This window comes from Schistocerca gregaria, chromosome 9 (genome assembly GCF_023897955.1).
Source record: "Schistocerca gregaria isolate iqSchGreg1 chromosome 9, iqSchGreg1.2, whole genome shotgun sequence".
Classification (NCBI taxonomy): Eukaryota; Metazoa; Arthropoda; class Insecta; order Orthoptera; family Acrididae; genus Schistocerca; species Schistocerca gregaria.
The window spans coordinates 27,786,627-27,806,026 of record NC_064928.1 but is presented as its reverse complement, the minus strand read 5'-3'; the positions used below and the strand labels follow the sequence as shown (position 1 = coordinate 27,806,026).

The 19,400-nt window shown below is 40.0% G+C and overlaps 1 protein-coding gene across 3 annotated transcripts in view; it reads left to right on the top strand.

The window, feature by feature from the left end:
- The window catches only part of LOC126291556 (CWF19-like protein 2), a 246,200-nt gene that overhangs the window by 201,137 nt on the left and 25,663 nt on the right, over positions 1-19,400 (top strand). For all 3 annotated transcript variants that reach the window (XR_007551811.1, XM_049985067.1, XM_049985068.1), the window contains exon 14: positions 17,604-17,825. Coding sequence is in view for 2 of the 3 variants with exons in the window: in XM_049985067.1 (XP_049841024.1) it covers positions 17,604-17,798 (195 nt within the window). In the remaining variant the exon portion in view is untranslated. The remainder of the gene's footprint in view (positions 1-17,603; positions 17,826-19,400) is intronic.

The window sequence follows — 19,400 nt, the reverse complement described above, 5'->3', positions numbered from 1 at the left end:
TGTGGTTTTGAATTTTTTTTTTCTTGGGTGAATTTGCACGTGTCACTCCATTGATTGCCTCTTCGTCTCTGGTGAAAAATGATGGAGCCATGTTTCATCACCTGTCACAATTCTTTCATGAAATTCATCTCCGCCATTCTCATACTGTTCCAAAAGTTTGCTGCATACCATTTTCTTTGTTTGTTTTGTTCGTGAGCCACTGTCAACATCCTAGGAACCCACCTGGCACAAACCTTTTTTAACGCCAACACTTTCAGTATTCTGTAAACACTTCCTTCCCCTATCCCAATGTAGCATGACAATTCGTTCACTGTGATGCGTCTGTCAGCAGTCACCAATTCGTTAATTCTCTGCACATTGTCTGGAGTGTGTGCAGTACGAGGCCTGCCATTGCGAGGACAATCCTCAATATTGCCATGCCCGCTTTCATCACGCAACCTGCTTGCTCACCGACTAACTTTACTGCGATTGACAGCAGCATCTCCATACACCTTTTTCAACCTATTGTGGATGTTTCCCACTGTCTCGTTTTCACAGCACAGGAATTCTATGACAGCACGTTGCTTCTTACGAATGTCAAGTGTAACAGCCATCTTGAAGACATGCTGTGACGACACCACTCACAGGAACAGGTTGAACTAAGTTTGAAAACAAGTGGGAAGGATGTATCTACACACTGTAAAACTTTCACACATGCAGAATAAAAACTGTATTTTTTTAAAAAAAGTGTGCATTTCTTCTTGAGTGACCCTCGTATTAAATGGCATATACTTTATGACTAAAGCAAAATAAGATATGTCACACCTCCCACAGGCAAGAGTATTAAAATCTTAATGGTAAACTGCAAAAGCATTCACAACAAAGTGCCAGAGTTCGAAGTGGTTTGAAGTGTTCATGAAAAGCAGCGAAGCTCACATAATGCTATGTACAGAAATCTGCTTGAAACCTCAAATTGATAGTAATGAGATTTTCGGGGAAAATTTAAGAGTATATCGAAAGGATAGGCAAATGAGAAATGGAGGTGGCATATTTGTCACAGTAGATAAGAAAATCATATCCACCGAGATAGAAATTGAAGCTGTGAAATTGTTTGGGCAAGACTCCATAGCAGGAGTGGGCATAAAATGATAATTGGATACTTCTATCGCCCATTAGACCCATCTCCTGATATAACAGAAAACTTTAGAAAAAGCCTCAATTCACCTGTTCGTAAGTTCCCAAGTCATACTGTAATCATAGGCGGAGACTTAAATTGTCCAAAAATTTATTTCAAAATTTACAGTTTTGTTAATGGCAGCAAATAGATCTGAACTCTTTGAGGATATCCACATCGAAAATGGTATCAGTGATCATGATGTGGTTGTGGTAACAATGATTATGTTCAGTAAACTTGATAAAACATTATTAGTGTCATGTCTCAGTGAGGAATTTGAAACTTTCAGTGCAGGGCAGGAGCATGTAGAGGAAATATGGTTCAAATTTAAAAGAATAGTTGACCATGCACTGGTCAGATGTGTACCCAGTAGAACACTTCTAAATGAGAGGGAACCTCCTTGGCATACTGTCACTGTAAAGGAACTTGTAAAGAAACAGAGATTACTGCATAATAAATGTGATACAAATCATAGAGCTATAAATAAGAGATGCTGAATGAAAGGCATTTAGCTGTCAAGAGATCAATGTGTGGTGCCTTCAGTAACTATCGTAGCAGAATATTGTCAGATGATCTTTCACAGAATCCAAATAAATTCTGGTCATACGTAAAGTCTGTTAGGGGCTTCAAATTTAGTGTCCAGTCCCAAACGACTGAGGCATGAACTGAAGTTCCTGGATATCAGAGTAAAAGCGAAAATGCTTAACTCAATTTTTTAACTCAATTTTTTAACTCAAACCGAGGAGAACTGGCCCAATTTAATCCTTATACCACTGAAAAGATTAGTGAAATCAGTAGTAGTGTCAGTGGTGTTGAGAAATAGCTCAAATTGTTAAAATTGAACAATTTCCAGGGTCCAATGGAATCTACATCGATGCTCTGCAAATCACACGTAATTGCCTGACAGAGGGTTCATCAAACCACCTTCACAATAATTCTCTATTATTCCAATCTCGTACAGCAAGCGGAAAAAACGAACACCTATATCTTTCGGTGTGAGCTCTGATTTCTGTTATTTTATTATGGTAATGTAGATCGGCATCAAAAACATATTTTCGCATTCAAAGGAGAAAGTTGGTGAATGAAATTCCGTGAAAAGATTCCGATGCAAACGAAAAACGCCTTTCTTTTAATGATGTCCACTCCAATTTTTATATCATTTCAGTGACAGTCATGACCCTATTTCATGATGATACAAAATGTGCTGCCCTTGAATGAGATATTCACTCTGCAGCGGAGTGTGCACTGATATGAAACTTCCTGGCAGATTAAAACTCTGTGCCGGACCGAGACTTGAACTCGGGAAACTGAGTTCGAGTCTTGGTCCGGCACACAGTTTTAATCTGCCAGGAAGTCTCATTTGTGCTGCCCTTGTTTGAACTTTCTCGATTTACCCTGTCAATCCTAACTGGTAAGGATCCCACTCCGTGCAGCAATATTCTAAAAGAGGGCGGACAGGCTTAGCAGAGGGAGACTCTTTAGTAGATCTGTTACATTTTCTAAATGTCCTGCCATACAGATATCTTTTCTAAATCGTTTTGGTCTCATGATGACTTTACTAGTCGATAAACAACAAAGTCATCTGCAAACAACCTACGATGGCTGCTCAAATTGCCTCCTAAATCATTTATATTGATGAAGAACAGCAAAGGGCCTATAACACTACCTTGAGGAATGCCAGAAACCACTTCTGTTTTACTCGATGACTCTCCATCAGTTACTATCAACTGTGATCTCTCTGACAGGAAATCACAAAACCAATAACATAACTGAGACAATATTCCATAAGCATGCAATTTCACTACAATCTGATTGTGTGGTATAGTGTCAAAAGCCTTCTGAAAATCTAGAAATATGGCATCAATTTGAAATCCCTTGTTATTAGCACTCAACACTTCATGTGAGTAAAGATCTAGTTGTGTTTCACAAGAAGATGTTTTCTAAATCAGTGTTGTATCAATAGACTGTTTCCTTCAAGGTAATTCGTAATGTTTGAACACAATATATATTCCAGAATCATGCCCCATGTCAATGTTAATGATATGGGCCTGTAATTTAGTGGACTACTACTACTACTACTACTACTACCTTGCTTGACTACTGGTGTAACCTGTCCAACTTCCCAGTCTTTGGGTACGGATCTTTCACCGAGCAAACGGTTGTATATGATTGTTAAGTATACTCTGAAAGGAACCTAATTGGTATACAGTCCGGACCGGAAGACTTGCTTTTGTTATGTGATTTAAGTTGCTTCACTACTCCAAAGATATCTACTTCTATGCTGCTCATGTTGGCAACTATTCTTGATTCAAATTCTGAAATATTTACTTCATCTTCTTTGGCGAACAAATTTCAGAAGGCTGTGTTTAGTAACTGCTTTGGTGGCACTGTCGTCGATAGTATTTCCATTGCTATCGCACAGAGAAGGCATTGATTGTGTCTTGCTGCTAGCATTCTTTACATACAACCAGAATCTCTTTGAATTTTCTGCCAGGTTTCGAGACAGAGTTTCACTGTAGAAACTATTGTAAGCATCATGCATTGAAGTCCGTGCAAAATTTTGAGCTTCTGTAAAACATCGCCTCTCTTGTAGATTTTGCTTCTCTTTAATTTGGCATGTTTTTTTTTTCATTTTTTGTACAACAGTGTTCCCACTCGTATTGTATACCAAGGAGAATAAGCTCCATTGTTTGTTAATCAGATTGTATACTGAATTTGCAGCTGGCTATTAGCCCCTCTTCTGTCTATAATCTAATGCAGATCCCTTGAACAAAAAACTGTGCACAGTTCTTGGAAAAAAGGCACAGGCCACACCCACCTACAAGAAGGGTAGTAGAAGTGATCCACAAAACTCCATTCAGTATGCTTAATATTGATTTGTTGTTGAATCTTGGAACATATTTGTAGCTCAAACATAATGAGGTATCTTGAACAGAATGATCTCAGTGCCAACCAGCTAGTAATTCTGTGTGTGTGTTGGTGTGTTTTGTTCATTGTGCCTGTCTGCCGGCACTTTCCCGCTTGGTAAGTCTTGGAATCTTTGTTTTTAATATATTTTTCCCATGTGGAAGTTTCTTTCTATTTTATGTACATCATCATTAATTTAGTATTTTCTAGACACAGTTCTCGCATTTTCGTTTGTATCAGAAAGTAAACTGATTTTGTGACATTTTACATGTTCCTGACCAGAAGGAAATTATTTAGTCTCATCTATGTGCTTTGGTTGTTTTAGTTTTTGAATCTCTACAGGTTAATGTAAGTCATTAGACACAGTTCTCACTTTTCTGTGAGTGTCTACTTCAGAGGTTTGTAGCAGGTGTCGATAGTCATTTGTTTGTCTGTATATTGTAGTTTTCCACTGTCTTTAGTACGGATAGGGATTGTGATTGCTGTGTGCAGATGTGAGCCAAGTTCGCTCTCAGCTCCAGGCTGTGATGGCTTCGGTTACACAGCTTGAGGCTGCAGTGGCTGGGCATCATTGTTGTGGGCCAGACATCCAACATGACCCAGGAATCCACTGATTGGTCCGCACCTTTGGCTAACCTAGTTACTGCTTGCATTGAAGTTGACTCCTCACCAGTGCTCAAGTGGGAGGTCGCCTCTGGGCATGGCAGATGGCAAAAGACTTCCCAGGGGGGCAAATGTAAGGCCTCCAAGTTATTCTGAAAAACATGTTCCAGGTGCTGTGTGTCACTGACACTGTCCCCAGTCACTTTTCATGTCTCAGAATAAACCCCTCAGCCTGCAAGATCAGGGCAATCACGGAGGGTGGGATTATTGATAGTTGAGACCTCCAATGTTAGGCATATTATGCAGCCCCTTAGGGAAATGGCTGTTAAGGAGGAGAAGAAAGCCAGTGAGCACTCTGTGTGTATACTGGGTGTGAAGTCATTCCAGGTGTGGAATCGGTAATTCTGGATGCCATGAAAAGCACAGGTTGTAACCAACTGCAAGTGATGGCTCACATCGTAGCAGTGATGTGTGTTGCTTTGGATCAGAAGAGATTCTCTATGGTTTCAAGCACCTATCAGAAGTGATAAAGGCTCCCAATCTTGTTTGCGAAATAAAAGCACAGCTAACCACTTGCAGCATAGCTGACAGGACTATTTGCAGACCTCTGTTACAGATCAGAGTGGAGGATGTGAATTCAAGGCTTAGATGGTTCTGCAACTGTATAGGCTACAGATTCTTTAACTTGCACCATAGGTTGGTTGGGTTTTGGGTTTTGCTAAATAGGTCAGGAGTCCATTAAATGCAGGATGCGGCTACATGGGTAGTGGGGGCTGTGTGGTGTGGGCTGCATGGTTTTTTAGATTAGAGGGTCTTGTGGAAACACAGAAACGGCTTCAGTCTTAAAGAATGTGTAGGTTGAACACAGGAAGAACATAGATCTAGGGACCATCAGTATAGCTGTTGTAAACTGTCATTGTTCTGGTTGGAAAGTACCAGAGCTCCAAGCACTAACAGAAAATACTGATGCCCCAATCATTATAGGCACTTAAAGCTGGCTAAAACTGGAGGTAAGTTCAGCTGAAATTTTTGCGAAGGACCTAGTGGTATTCAGAAAGGATAAGCTAAACACGGTTATCAGTAGTGTGTTTGTTGCTGATAGAAGTAGTTTATCTTGTAATGAAATTAGCAACAAATAAACCTGAGCTAGTAATGTACTGTAAACTCCTGAATCCTCCAAAAATAAACTAAGACTATATCTTGTCAAAAAATCAGATAAAAATTTTCTTGATGCCTACCCAAGAGACAGTCTCCATTCCTTCCAAATTAACAGTGCAAGTGTAGACCAGATGTGGCTAAAATTCAAAGGAATATTATCAATAGCAATTGCGTAATTTATACCAAATAAACTAACAAACGACAGAGCTGATCCCCCATGGTACACAAAACAGGTCAGAACACTGTTGTAGAAACAATGAAGAAACATGTCAAATTTAAATGAACACAAAATCCCTGAGATTGACAATCTTTACAGAAGCTTGAAATTTAGCACGGACTTTAATGTGAGATGCTTATAACGGTTTTCACAACAAAACCTTGTCTCGATATCTGGCAGAAAATCCAAAGAGATTCTTGTCATATGTAAAGTATGTCAGCAGCAAGACACAATCAGTGCCTTCTCTGTGTGATAACAATGGAAATACTATTGATGACAGAGCTGCTAAAGCAGAATTACTGAACATGGCCTTCCAAAATTCCTTCACCAAAGAAGACTAGGTAAATATTCCAGAATTCGTATCAAGAACACGAGTAACTTAGAAGTAGATATCACTGGAGTAGAATTCAAATCATGAACAGCTGCCAACATGAGTAACTTAGAAGTAGATATCCCCAGATTACTGAAGTGTTGTGTTCTCCAACAGTTTGTTGAACGTAACTTCTTCTAAAATACAATAGCTGACTGTACAATAGATATAGATGTCCGTCAATCTAGCCGGAGATAGGGTTCCTCTCGGTCAGCTGGCACTTCGATCGGCGGTGCAGTACAGCAGCTTCGATGATATCTTCTCGGAGACTCTGCTATAGCAGTTGCCATTAGTGACGCACGAAGACTGGTCTGCCTTTGACCTGCTGGGCCTATATAGTGAGCTGGAGCCAATAGAAACCCGGCATAGGAATCCGTGGCCGGATATGTTGCGGCGACCCGTGCAACGAGAGGTTCCTATTAATCGACTGGAATCTTCGATGTGTTTACCTGATGTCTTTGCCTGTTTGGCTGTTAGTTTGTTTCCCTCATAGCGTGGCTGTTATGCTGTGCTGCCTGCCATTTACGGGAACTGGGTGGCAGACAGTACATGAAGCAACTTAAATCACTTAATAAAAGCAAGTCTTCCAATCCAGACTGTACCAATTAGGTTTCTTTCAGAGTATGCTGATGCAGTAATTCCATACTTAATTCTACACAACTGCTTGCTCAACAAAAGATCTGTACCAAAAGACTGGAAAGTTGCACTGGTCACACCAGTACTGAAGAAAGTCAATAGAAGTAATCCACTACATTACAGGCCCATATCATTAATGTCGATGTGCAACAGGATTTTGGAACATATATTGTGTTTGAACATTATGAATTACCACAAAGAGAACGTTTAACACAGATTTAGGAAACATCGTTCTTGTGAAACACAACTAGCTCTTTACTCACACGAAGTGCTGACTGCTATCAACAAAGGATTTTTAAATTGACTCTATATTTCTAGATTCCCAGAAAGCTTTTGACACCATACCTCACAAGCAGCTTGTAATCAGATAGTGTGCTAATGGAATATCACCTTATTTATACGACTGGATTCATGATTTCCTGTCAGAGAGGTCACAGTTTATAGTAACTGATGGAAAGGAATTGAGTAAAACAAGTGATTTGTGATGTTCCCCAAGGTAGTGTTATAGGCCCTCTGCTGTTCTTTATTTATACAAATGATTTAGAAGACAATCTCAGCAGCTTCTTAGGTTGTTTGCTGATCATTTACTGCCTAGTAAAGTCACCAGAATATTAAAAAAATTGCAAAACGATTTGCAGAAGATAGCTTAATGGTGCAAAAATTGGCAGCTGAGCTGAAATAATGAGAAGTGTGAGGTCATCCATGTTGTTGTTGTTGTTGTTGTCGTCTTCAGTCCTGAGACTGGTTTGATGCAGCACTCCATGCTACTCTGTCCTGTGCTAGCTTCTTCATCTCCCAGTACCTACTGCAACCAACATCCTTCTGAATCTGCTTAGAGTATTCATCTCTTGGTCTCCCTCTACGATTTTTACCCTCCATGCTGCCCTCCAATGCTAAATTTGTGATCCCTTGATGCCTCAAGACATGTCCTACCAACCGATCCCTTCTTCTAGTCAAGTTGTGCCACAAACTTCTCTCCTCCCCAATCCTATTCAATACCTCCTCATTAGTTACGTGATCTATCCACCTTACCTTCAGCATTCTTCTGTAGCACAATATTTCGAAAGCTTCTATTCTCTTCTTATCCAAACTAGTTATAGTCCATGTTTCACTTCCATACATGGCTACACTCCATACAAATACTTTCAGAAACGACTTCCTGATACAAATATCTATATTCGATGTTAACAAATTTCTGTTCTTCAGAAACGCTTTCCTTGCCATTGCCAGTCTACATTTTATATCCTCTCTACGTCGACCATCATCAGTTATTTTACTTCCTAAATAGCAAAACTCCTTTACTACTTTAAGTGTCTCATTTCCTAATCTAATTCCCTCAGCATCACCCGATTTAATTTGACTACATTCCATTATCCTCGTTTTGCCTTTGTTGTTGTTCATCTTATATCCTCCTTTCAAGACACAGTCCATTCCGTTCAACTGCTCTTCCAGGTCCTTTGCTGTCTCTGACAGAATTACAATGTCATCGGCGAACCTCAAAGTTTTTACTTCTTCTCCATGAATTTTAATACCTACTTTGAATTTTTCTTTTGTTTCCTTTACTGCTTGCTCAATATACAGATTGAATAACATCGGGGAGAGGCTACAACCCTGTCTCACTCCTTTCCCAACCACTGCTTCCCTTTCATGCCCCTCGACTCTTATGACGGCCATCTGGTTTCTGTACAAATTGTATGTAGCCTTTCGCTCCCTGTGTTTTACCCCAGCCACCTTTAGAATTTGAAAGGGAATATTCCAGTCAACATTGTCAAAAGCTTTTTCCAAGTCTACAAATGCTAGAAACATAGGTTTGCCTTTTCTTAATCTTTCTTCTAAGATAAGTTGTAAGGTCAGTATTGCCTCACGGGTTCCAACATTTCTACGGAATCCAGACTGATCCTCCCCGAGGTTCGTGTCTACCAGTTTTTCCATTCGTCTGCAAAGAATTCGTGTTAGTATTTTGCAGCTGTGACTTATTAAACTGATAGTTCGGTAATTTTCACATCTGTCAGCACCTGCTTTCTTTGGGATTGGAATTATTATATTCTTCTCGAAATCTGAGGGTACTTCGCCTGTCTCATACATCTTGTTCACCAGCTGGTAGAGTTTTGTCATGACTGGCTCTCCTAAGGCCGTCAGTAGTTCTAATGGAATGTTGTCTCCTCCCGGGGCCTTGTTTCGACTCAGGTCTTTCAGTGCTCTGTCAAACTCTTCACGCAGTATCGTATCTCCCATTTCATCTTCATCTACATCCTCTTCCATTTCCATAATATTTTCCTCAAGTACATCGCCCTTGTATAGACCCTCTATATACTCCTTCCACCTTTCTGCCTTCCCTTCTTTGTTTAGAACTGGGTTCCCAACTGAGTTTTTGATATTCATACAAGTTGTTCTCTTCTCTCCAAAGGTCTCTTTAATTTTCCTGTAGGCAGTATCTATCTTACCCCTAGTGAGATAAGCTTCTACATCCTTATATTTGTCCTCTAGCCATCCCTGCTTAGCCATTTTTCACTTCCTGTCGATCTCATGTTTAAGACGTTTGTATTCCTTTTTGCCTGCTTCATTTACTGCATTTTATATTTTCTCCTTTCATCAATTAAATTCAATATTTCTTCTGTTACCCAAGGATTTCTAGCAGCCTTCGTCTTTTTACCTACTTGATCCTCTGCTGCCTTCACTACTTCATCCCTCAGGGCTACCCATTCTTCTGCTACTGTGTTTCTTTCCCCCATTGCTGTCAACTGTTCCCTTATGCTCTCCTTGAAACTCTGTACAACCTCTGGTTCTTTCAGCTTATCCAGATCCCATGTCCTTAAATTCCCACCTTTTTGCAGTTTCTTCAGTTTTAACCTACAGGTCATAACCAATAGATTGTGGTCAGAGTCCACATCTGCCCCTGGAAATATCCTACAATTTAAAACCTGATTCCTAAATCTCTGTCTTACCATTATATAATCTATCTGATACCTTTTAGTATCTCCAGGATTCTTCCATATATACAACCTTCTTTTATATTCTTGAACCAAGTGTTAGCTATGATTAAGTTATGCTCTGTGCAAAATTCTACCAGACGGCTTCCTCTTTCATGTCTTACCTCCAATCCATATTCACCTAATATGTTTCCTTCTCTCCCTTTTCCTACTGACGAATTCCAGTCACCCATGACTATTAAATTTTCGTTTCCCTTCACTACCTGAATAATTTCTTTTATCTCATCATACATTTCATCAATTTCTTCATCCTCTGCAGAGCTAGTTGGCATATAAACCTGTACTACAGTAGTAGGCATGGGCTTTGTGTCTATCTTGGCCACAATAATGCGTTCACTATGCTGTTTGTAGTAGCTTACCCGCATTCCTATTTTTTTATTCATTATTAAACCTACTCCTGAATTACCCCTATTTGATTTTGTATTTATAACCCTGTATTCACCTGACCAGAAGTCTTGTTCCTCCTGCTACCGAACTTCACTAATTCCGACTATATCTAACTTTAACCTATCCATTTCCCTTTTTAAATTTTCTAACCTACCTGCCCAATTAAGTGATCTGACATTCCACGCTCCTATCCGTAGAATCCCAGTTTTCTTTCTCCTGATGATGACGTCCTCCTGAGTAGTCCCCGCCTGGAGATGCGAATGGGGGACTATTTTACCTCCGGAATATTTTACCCAAGAGAACGCCATCATCATTTAATCATACAGTAAAGCTGCATATCCTCGGGAAAAATTACGGCTGTAGTTTCCCCTTGCTTTCAGCCGTTCGCAGTACCAGCACAACAAGGCCGTTTTGGGCTTGCGTGCCTCAGCGATACAGATAGCCGTACCGTAGGTGCAACCACAACGGAGGGGTATCTGTTGAGAGGCCAGACAAACGTGTGGTTCCTGAAGAGGGGCAGCAGCCTTTTCAGTAGTTGCAGGGGCAACAGTCTGCATGATTGACTGATCTGGCCTTGCAACATTAACCAAAACAGGTCATCCATATGAGTGCTAAAATGAATCTGTTAAACTTCGGTTTCATGCTAAATGAGTCAAACCTAAAGGTTGCAATGTCAACTAAATACCTAGGAATTACAATTACAAAAAAACTTAAATTGGAAAGAACACACAGAAAATGTTGTGGGGAAGGCGAACCAGACTATGATTTATTAGCAAACACTTAGAAGATTCATTACATTCACTAAAGAGACTACCTACACCACACTTGTCTCTCCTAGTTTGGAGTTGTGCTGCATGGTGTGGGACCCTTACCTGCTAGGATCAACAGAGTACATTGAAAAAGTTCAAAGGAGGGCAGCACGTTTTTCATTATCGAGAAATAAGGGAAAGAGTGTCACAGACATGCTACAGTATTTGGGGTGGATGTCATCAAAACAGTTGCGTTTGCCATTGCAGCAGAATTTCTTTGCAAAATTTGAATCACCAACTTTCTCCTCTGAGTGTGAAAACATTTTGCTGTTGCTGACTTACATAGAGAGAAATGATCACCATAATAAAGTAAGAGAAATTGGAGCTTGCATGGAAAGATATTGGTGTTCTTTTTTCCGTGTGCTGTTCGAAAGTGGAATAATAGAGAATTATTGTGAAGATGCTTTAATGAAATCTCTGCCAGGCACTTAAGTGTGATTTGCAGAGTATTCATGTAGATGTAGATGTAGAATATACTACAGTCCCCAATGGCATTGCTCGCGTAGGGATCATGAGTATGAGATTAGAATAAATCCTGCACACACAGAGGCATTCAAACAATCATTCTTCCCTCATTTCAAATGTGAATGGAATGGGAAGAAACCCTAATGACTGGTACAATAGGATGTACCCTCTGCCATGCACCTTACAGTGGTTATCAGAGTATAGATGTAGATGCAGAAGCAGAAAGGGAAGCATTCATTAAGGAGATAGAGACAGGGTAGTAAACTATTTCCATATTATTCAGTCTATGCATTGAGATAGCAGCAAATTAAATCGAGGAAGAATTTGGAAAGGGACTTAAAGTATGATAAGAAGAAATGAAAACATTCAGGTTTGCAAATGATATTGTAATTCTGTCAAAAGTAGAAGATTTCGAAGATTCATGGAATGGAATGAACTGTGTCTTGAAAAGAGGTTAGAAGCCTAATGTCAACAAAAGTAAAATTAGGATAATGAACTGTAGTCAGATTAAATCACAGCAGTGAGGGAATTAAACTAGAGATTGAAAGACTAAAAAGTGTTAGATAAGTTTCGATATGGGCAACATTTGTTGATGTGTATTTGCAGGTTTTCTCATAAAATATGCAGCTTGAAAGTCTCCTTTGTCAGCATGTGTAAGCTGGTGATGATAGTACGTTAGGCCACTGAAAATTTGTTCCACAATGACCAGTGAACCTGGCTGCATGTCCAAAAGACGTTCAAGCAAATTTATTGACGAATGATGAAGAGTAGAGGATATGCACTGTATTAAAAAAACTGTCTCTGAAAAGGAGAGATTTGTTAACATCAAATAAAAATATGTTCATGAGTTTTTTCTGAAGTTATTTGTCTGGAGTGCAGCCTTGTGCTAAAGTGAAATATGGACAGTAAGCAATTCAGGCAAGAAGAGGGGATTTTGAAATGTGGTGCTAAAATGAATGCTGAAGATTAGGTGGGTAGATCAAATAACTGGTGAAAGGGTGCTGAATCAAACTGGGCAGAGGGAAAAAAATAAATAAATAAAAAAAATGGTGCAACGTTACTACAAGACGAGATCGGATGATAGAACATATCCTGAGACGTAAGGGAACTGTCAGTGGTAATTGGGGTGGAGGGGGGGAGGGAGTAAAAACTTTGGAGAGAATGGAAGGAGCTGTCGGGAGGAGAAGATTGTGGGCTAGGTTTAAAATCTAGTACATATCAGAGATTTTATTATCGAAGATTTTCATGGCAGCATATTGAACTCCTTCCTGAGCCACTGACGACTCTAGTAATGAATAATGAAGGCCATTGTTTCCTTCTAGGATTGTAGTTGTGGGCATCACTGTTCTTGTCACATTGTGGTGCAGTTTTTTGACAAAATTTCATTAGTGAGTATACATATTCTGAAGGTGTTATTAGAATACCCAATTCCAGTAAGAGTAGACACAAGAAGTTTGTAGGCGAACACCACGTATTCTTCTCTCTGCTCACTTATGTTTTATCAGTACTTTGTTTATAAGTGATGAGGTACCCCAGAATATTATGCAGTAATATATTAATGAGAAGATATATGCAAAATATCTAACATATTAAACCGAACGAGGTGGCTCAGTGGTTAGCACACTGGACTCGCATTCGGGAGGACGACGGTTCAATCCCGTCTCCGGCCATCCTGATTTAGGTTTTCTGTGATTTCCCTAAATCACTTCAGGCAAATGCCGAGATGGTTCCTTTGAAAGGGCATGGCCGATTTCCTTCCCCATCACTGCCTGTTCGTAAGCTATGTTGTTGTTTGTATTATTCACTTTTTATTTTGTCCAGAACTGAGAATACTGTGGGGAGAATCCACTTTCAGAGAACTACTTAATAATTCTTTCAGAAAAATTGTTAGTAACTTTTCTGTTGATGTCTCTCTGGCAGGATTAAATATTAATTTTTTGTCTTCTCCTAAAATGCATTTGCTCTGCTTAATTTATGTTATGTGGAAGGTCATCCATGTACATGAGGGTAAAGAGTGGAAACAAAAATTGAAACCTGTGGGAATCCCTTTGTGATTTATCCTCAGCTGACGAGCTGTTCCCTGTCATATTTGATAAACGTTCAGAGGTGTAATTAGTGTAATAGTTCTTATACTGATGTGTATGGATCGCATATTACTGACATGCTTATTTGGAGTGTATCTCCTCTCATGATATCTTCTTTCTTCCTTTCATGGACTTTGTCCTCAGCACAGTTTGACCTGTGTCGGAGGTAGAAATTGTTGTGTCACCGCCAGACACCACACTTGCTAGGTGGTAGCCTTTAAATCAGCCGCGGTCCGGTAGTATACGTCGGACCCGTGTGTCGCCACTATTGGTGATTGCAGACCGAGCGCCGCCACACGGCAGGCCTAGAGAGACTCCGTAGCACTCGCCCCAGTTGTACAGGCGACTTTGCTAGCGATGGTTCACTGACTAAATACTCTCTCATTTGCCAAGACGATAGTTAGCATAGCCTTCAGCTACGTCATTTGCTACGTCCTAACAAGGTGCCATTATCAGTTACTATTGATATTGTGAATTATGTAATGTCAAGAGTGACATTCGTCATTAATGGATTAAAGTTAAGTATTCCACCAGCTACGTCTGTTGTTTCTAATTTCCTTGTCTTGTTCCAGACCTCACGCCAGCCTGCGTGAGCTAAATCGCGTGCCTTTCGGTCTCCTCTAGTAACACGGTGTTGGCTCTCCTGCCAACCACAACAGAAATCTTGCATATCCGTGTTCAACAAGGTGCCGAATAACAGATCTCACTCTTTGAAGACAATCATATATTCTTCCAACTTGTACAACTTTAGAACACCCCGTATACAGGTGTCTGCAATTTCGATTTGCCACTTACATTAAATGCTCTAAATTTATAGATGGCTCAGTGTAAATGGTCTATCATACTTCATAGCAAACTAACTATCTGCTCTCTTTCACAACGTTGTCCATTGTCACATTGTGCGCTATTTGACGAAAAACAGCATGTTTCTGAGCCAGGGGCAAAGCTGCACGGAGTAATCTCCAAACTGGCAGGTCACGCAAAACGTGACCACACTGCCCCCCCTTCTCGGATCACACTCATTAACATGCAAAAACAACACAAATTCTCGGCACAAAAGTGTATCCAACTCCCTAAACCTACTAATAAAAATTAACTGTATGTTTGGTGATCACCATTTGTCAGTACTGCACTATGGTGATGAAAGTGATAGCAGTATGTATATATGCAGATGGCAGTAGTGTCGCACACACAAGGTATAAAAGAACAGTGCATTGGCAGAGTTATCATTTGCACTCAGGTGATTCACATAAAAAGGTTTCTGACGTGATCATAGCCACACAGTGGGAATTAACAGATACTGGACTTGGATTGGTAGTTGGAGCTGGATGCAAAGGACATGCTGTTTGCGAAATGATTAGCGAATTTAATATTCTGAGATCCACAGTGTCAAAAAGTGTGCCAAGTTTGTGTAGAATTGTCACTGCTAACATACAAGCAGCACTGCAGGAAATAAGTGCAGAAATCAATGCAGGATGTATGATGAATGTATCTGTTAGGACACTCTCGCAACATTTGGCATTTATTGGGCTACAGCAGTTGGTGTTTATCAGGCTACGGCAGCAAATGACTGATGTGAGTGCCTTTGCTAACAGCATCGCTGGCAGCACCTCTCCTGATTTGTAACTGTATCAGTTGGACCCTAGATGACTGGTAAGCCATGGCTTGCTCAGGTAAAACCCAGTTTCAGTTGGTAAGAATTGATGGTAGGGTTCGAGTGTGGTGCTGACCCCACGAAACCGAGGACCTGAGTTGTCAGTAAGGCACTGCGCAAGCTGGTGGTGACTCCATAATGGTATGTGCTGTGTTTACAAAGAATGGACTGTGTTATTAGCTCAGCTCGAACTGGTTGCATGTAAAACTGTCACTTTCACCTAAAAGAGGAATATGATTCATACAAATGCTTTGGGCAGATCACAAGTACTTTTATTTAAGTGTGGATTTTCGTTAAGTGTATTATGTTCCCAAATATTTAGTAAAAAACATGTCAGTGAGGAAATCAGATGATAATGTTCTAGGTATTTCTTTTTCTTTCTTGTAACAAAGATTAACAATAAAAGCATAGTTGAATGTATCTGGAAAAATTATCTGTTCAAGTGACACCTTAAATGTATCACTAAAGCCATTTTCCCAAAAGTAAATTCACTTGAGAAAACAGTTGTTGTGGTCTTCAGCCTGAAGACTATATTGGTGCAGCTCAGTCCTGTGCAGACCTGCATAACTACTGCAACGACATCCCTTGAACATACTTACTGTAATCAACCTTTGGTCACCCTTCACAGTATTTACACGTCTCCCCCCCCCCCCCTCCCCGCCCGCCACACTTCCCTTCATTACAAAGTTCATAATTTCCTGATGCATCACAATGTGTCCTATTGACCAATCTCTTTTTGTTAGCAAGTTGTGCCAAAAATTTCTTTTTCCCACTATTCGATTCAGTACTTTCGTAGTTATTCAATGCCTATACCTAATCTTCAGTACTCTTCTGTAGCAACGCATTTTGAAAGCTTCATTTTAGAAAGAGTCACCTTACCTGTGGCTGTTGATAGCATCAACAGGTAGATCTGAGAATGCCACTAAAATCTTGATCTACTGACTACTGCTTATTCATAATGCAATAGATAACCTCCTGTTTGCTAAACTGAAAATAATTTGTTTCCAGGAGGATATTTTAAGTAACAACACAGGCCTTATTTCTGTGATAGTATGAGGCAGTTGATCAGGTAAATCTGGAGTCTACCAAATACTGTGTCACTGTGACCAGACCACACACACAATATACGAAAGGTGTACGGAATGCAATCGCCACACTCACCTTTCACAGCTTTAGCTGAGTACAATATGTGGATGTGACATTCTGTGGATCTTTGTGGCACAAAAATCTTGGTCTGGAGAAGATTATATTGAGATATGATTTTTATGGAGCCTGTGGAAAATTTTTGGCAGATTCCTTGTGAATCAGTTACAGCGTTCAGTTAATGAGGGTGAGGAGACTGGATAATTTCTTCAGTTTATTCAGAAAGACAAAACTATGTGCCTAGAGTCACATCCAGTGACAACTGATTTCACCAATTTGACTACAGGGTCTTAACTCTATGGGCGAGAAATTCAACAGATAGTGTTCATACAATATCACTGTTATATCTGCATTGTTACATCAGATGCCTAACAATTTGACAATAGAGTGGCAAGTTTGATATAAGATGGACATACAGCCAAATTTATGTGTGTACACTACTTTGCCAAGTTCTGGTAAAGTGTAACGACGCACCCCAGCAGTCTTCAGTCATAAAATTCATTTGGTTATCAGCTGAAATCACGGGGCATCAAGTCAATACCATGCAGCTGCAATCCCAAAAATTTGTTGAATACTCATTAAGCCGGTAATCTGCGCAATGCCCAGATTTTGAATATTGTGTCTTACGGGAATACCTGCGCAGGTGGTTGGGAAACAGATTTTACTGAAGTTGATTTATTCTTTTCCTGTCAGTTATCTGATGGACTAATTTGGTATTTTCTTCATTTGTAGGTCTCTTTCCTTTTGGTGGTTACTTGAACCAGAGACAGTCTGGAAGAATTAAGAAGAGAGAGAGAGAGAGAGAGAGAGAGAGAGAGAGAGAGAGAGAGAGAGGTGTGTGTGTGTGTGTGTGTGTGTGTGTGTGTGTGTGTGTGTGTGTGTGTGTGTGTCCTTGTGGTAACTCAAACAAACAACTATTCATCATTAAGATTATTCCTTATGAGGCAACCTATGGAGATTAGTTCATTGGAATAGTTTTGAAGGAAACTGTATAACACACAGTTATTGTGATGGTGTTTACTTACAGGAAATAGTGGGTGGCATGCTGGACATAGACCACATGCTGTGGAGAAAGCCAAAGATGGAAAATTTTGATGCTCAGCGCCAGAAGGTAATGCAGTTAGTTCAATGGTGGAAGCCTCATGACTTCACACGAGGAACAAAACGTTCTCATGACAGCAGTTCATCATCGCCATCATCGTCATCATCAGACTCTGAATGATAAACTGTAAAACAACGTCATGATATGGTTTGTACATTAAAAACTCTCCTCTTAAACTTATCTTTCACTATGATGTGGACCAATTACATTATTGTTTTAAGCTACCTTTATTTTGTTACTTTTTTATTTATTTATTTTCTTTTTCCCTTCTCTTTCTGTGATTTAAATTTAATTATTTTCAATCATGTGTACACATGCGTGCACGGCCACACATGCATGCGCCCCCACACATGCTTGCGCCCGCACACGTGCGCACGGACATTCGAGAGGATGACAGTTCAAACCCACAACTGGCCATCCAAATGCCTGGATGGTCCTTTAAAAGGGGACGACCGACTTTCTTTCCCATCCTTCCCTAATCCAATGGGACCAATGACCTCACTGTTTAGTCCCCTCCCCTAAATCATCCAACCACCTAACACACACACACACACACACACACACACACACACACACACACACACACAACGTTATCACACATTTATAAATTATTCTGTGGAGTAGAAATAGTTGTGAAGTAGATATAATTTTTCAGTTTGTGTTTTATAATCCATTAGATACTTGACGTCACTTGGTTAGGCGATGATAGCTTTTTACAACTGAATACTTCTCTTCTTCCTGTGCCACACTAGGACTGAACGATAGCTAGTGTAAATCATTCCACTTCTAGTATTTTATTTATGAGTCACTGCTGTTTTTCACCTTTGATTGGTCGTTGACTAAAACTTTGTGTAAATGTTCTGTAAGACTGTTGTAAATGTACCCACCTGTTTAAAGAGCTGCCTAAAAGAGTTTCTTGAGTGAGCACCACATGTCATCCTACGGCACATTTCTGTGCAACAAATAACATCTCCATCAATGGAGAGACGCCCCACAATATGACAACATGATAGTTCATGAGAATGGGAAAGATGAAATTTTTCAACATTTTTGATTTCCAAACTCCACTACTATCTGCAGTGCAAAAGTTTCAGAGGTCAGCTATTCAAGAATGTCTGTGATATATGACTTCCAGTTCAAGTTCTTATCTTTGTAAATGCTTTAGAATTTAAAATATCATTCGACATTTGTTGATTTTGTTAGAGAGAGAAAGTGAGAGAGAAAAGTGGGAGGGAGAGGGGGGGGACGGCGACTATATGATGCTTGGGATAGATATAAGGAAAAGAAGTGTCACACGTGAAACATATCAAGTTTTTAGTGTATGAGACAAAGTTGTTTTGGGTTTGTGAGACTTTTTAAAAGGACCAAATATCAGAGGCAGCAGCTGACATATTTGTTACATATTCAAGAAATAACACGGTGTTGTGTTGCTTTTCATAGATATTTCCTCTCCTTAGTTTTGTGATCTCAGTACAAGATGTGGAGCTCCCTTTCCCATTAACTCCTACCATCATGTCTGTCCACAGTTGGGAAAGACTTTCTCATTTACCCTCCTTTGCTGCAGATGAGATGACACAGCTCTGTGGTAAAGTTATGTACTCTGCTGCCCACTTTATGGTGTGTGGTGAAGGTACTTCTGCTACAACACAATCTGTTTCCCCTTCCCTGTTCCATTCACGAGTGGTGCACGTGTAGGGTGATTGTCGGTGAACCCCCATGTCA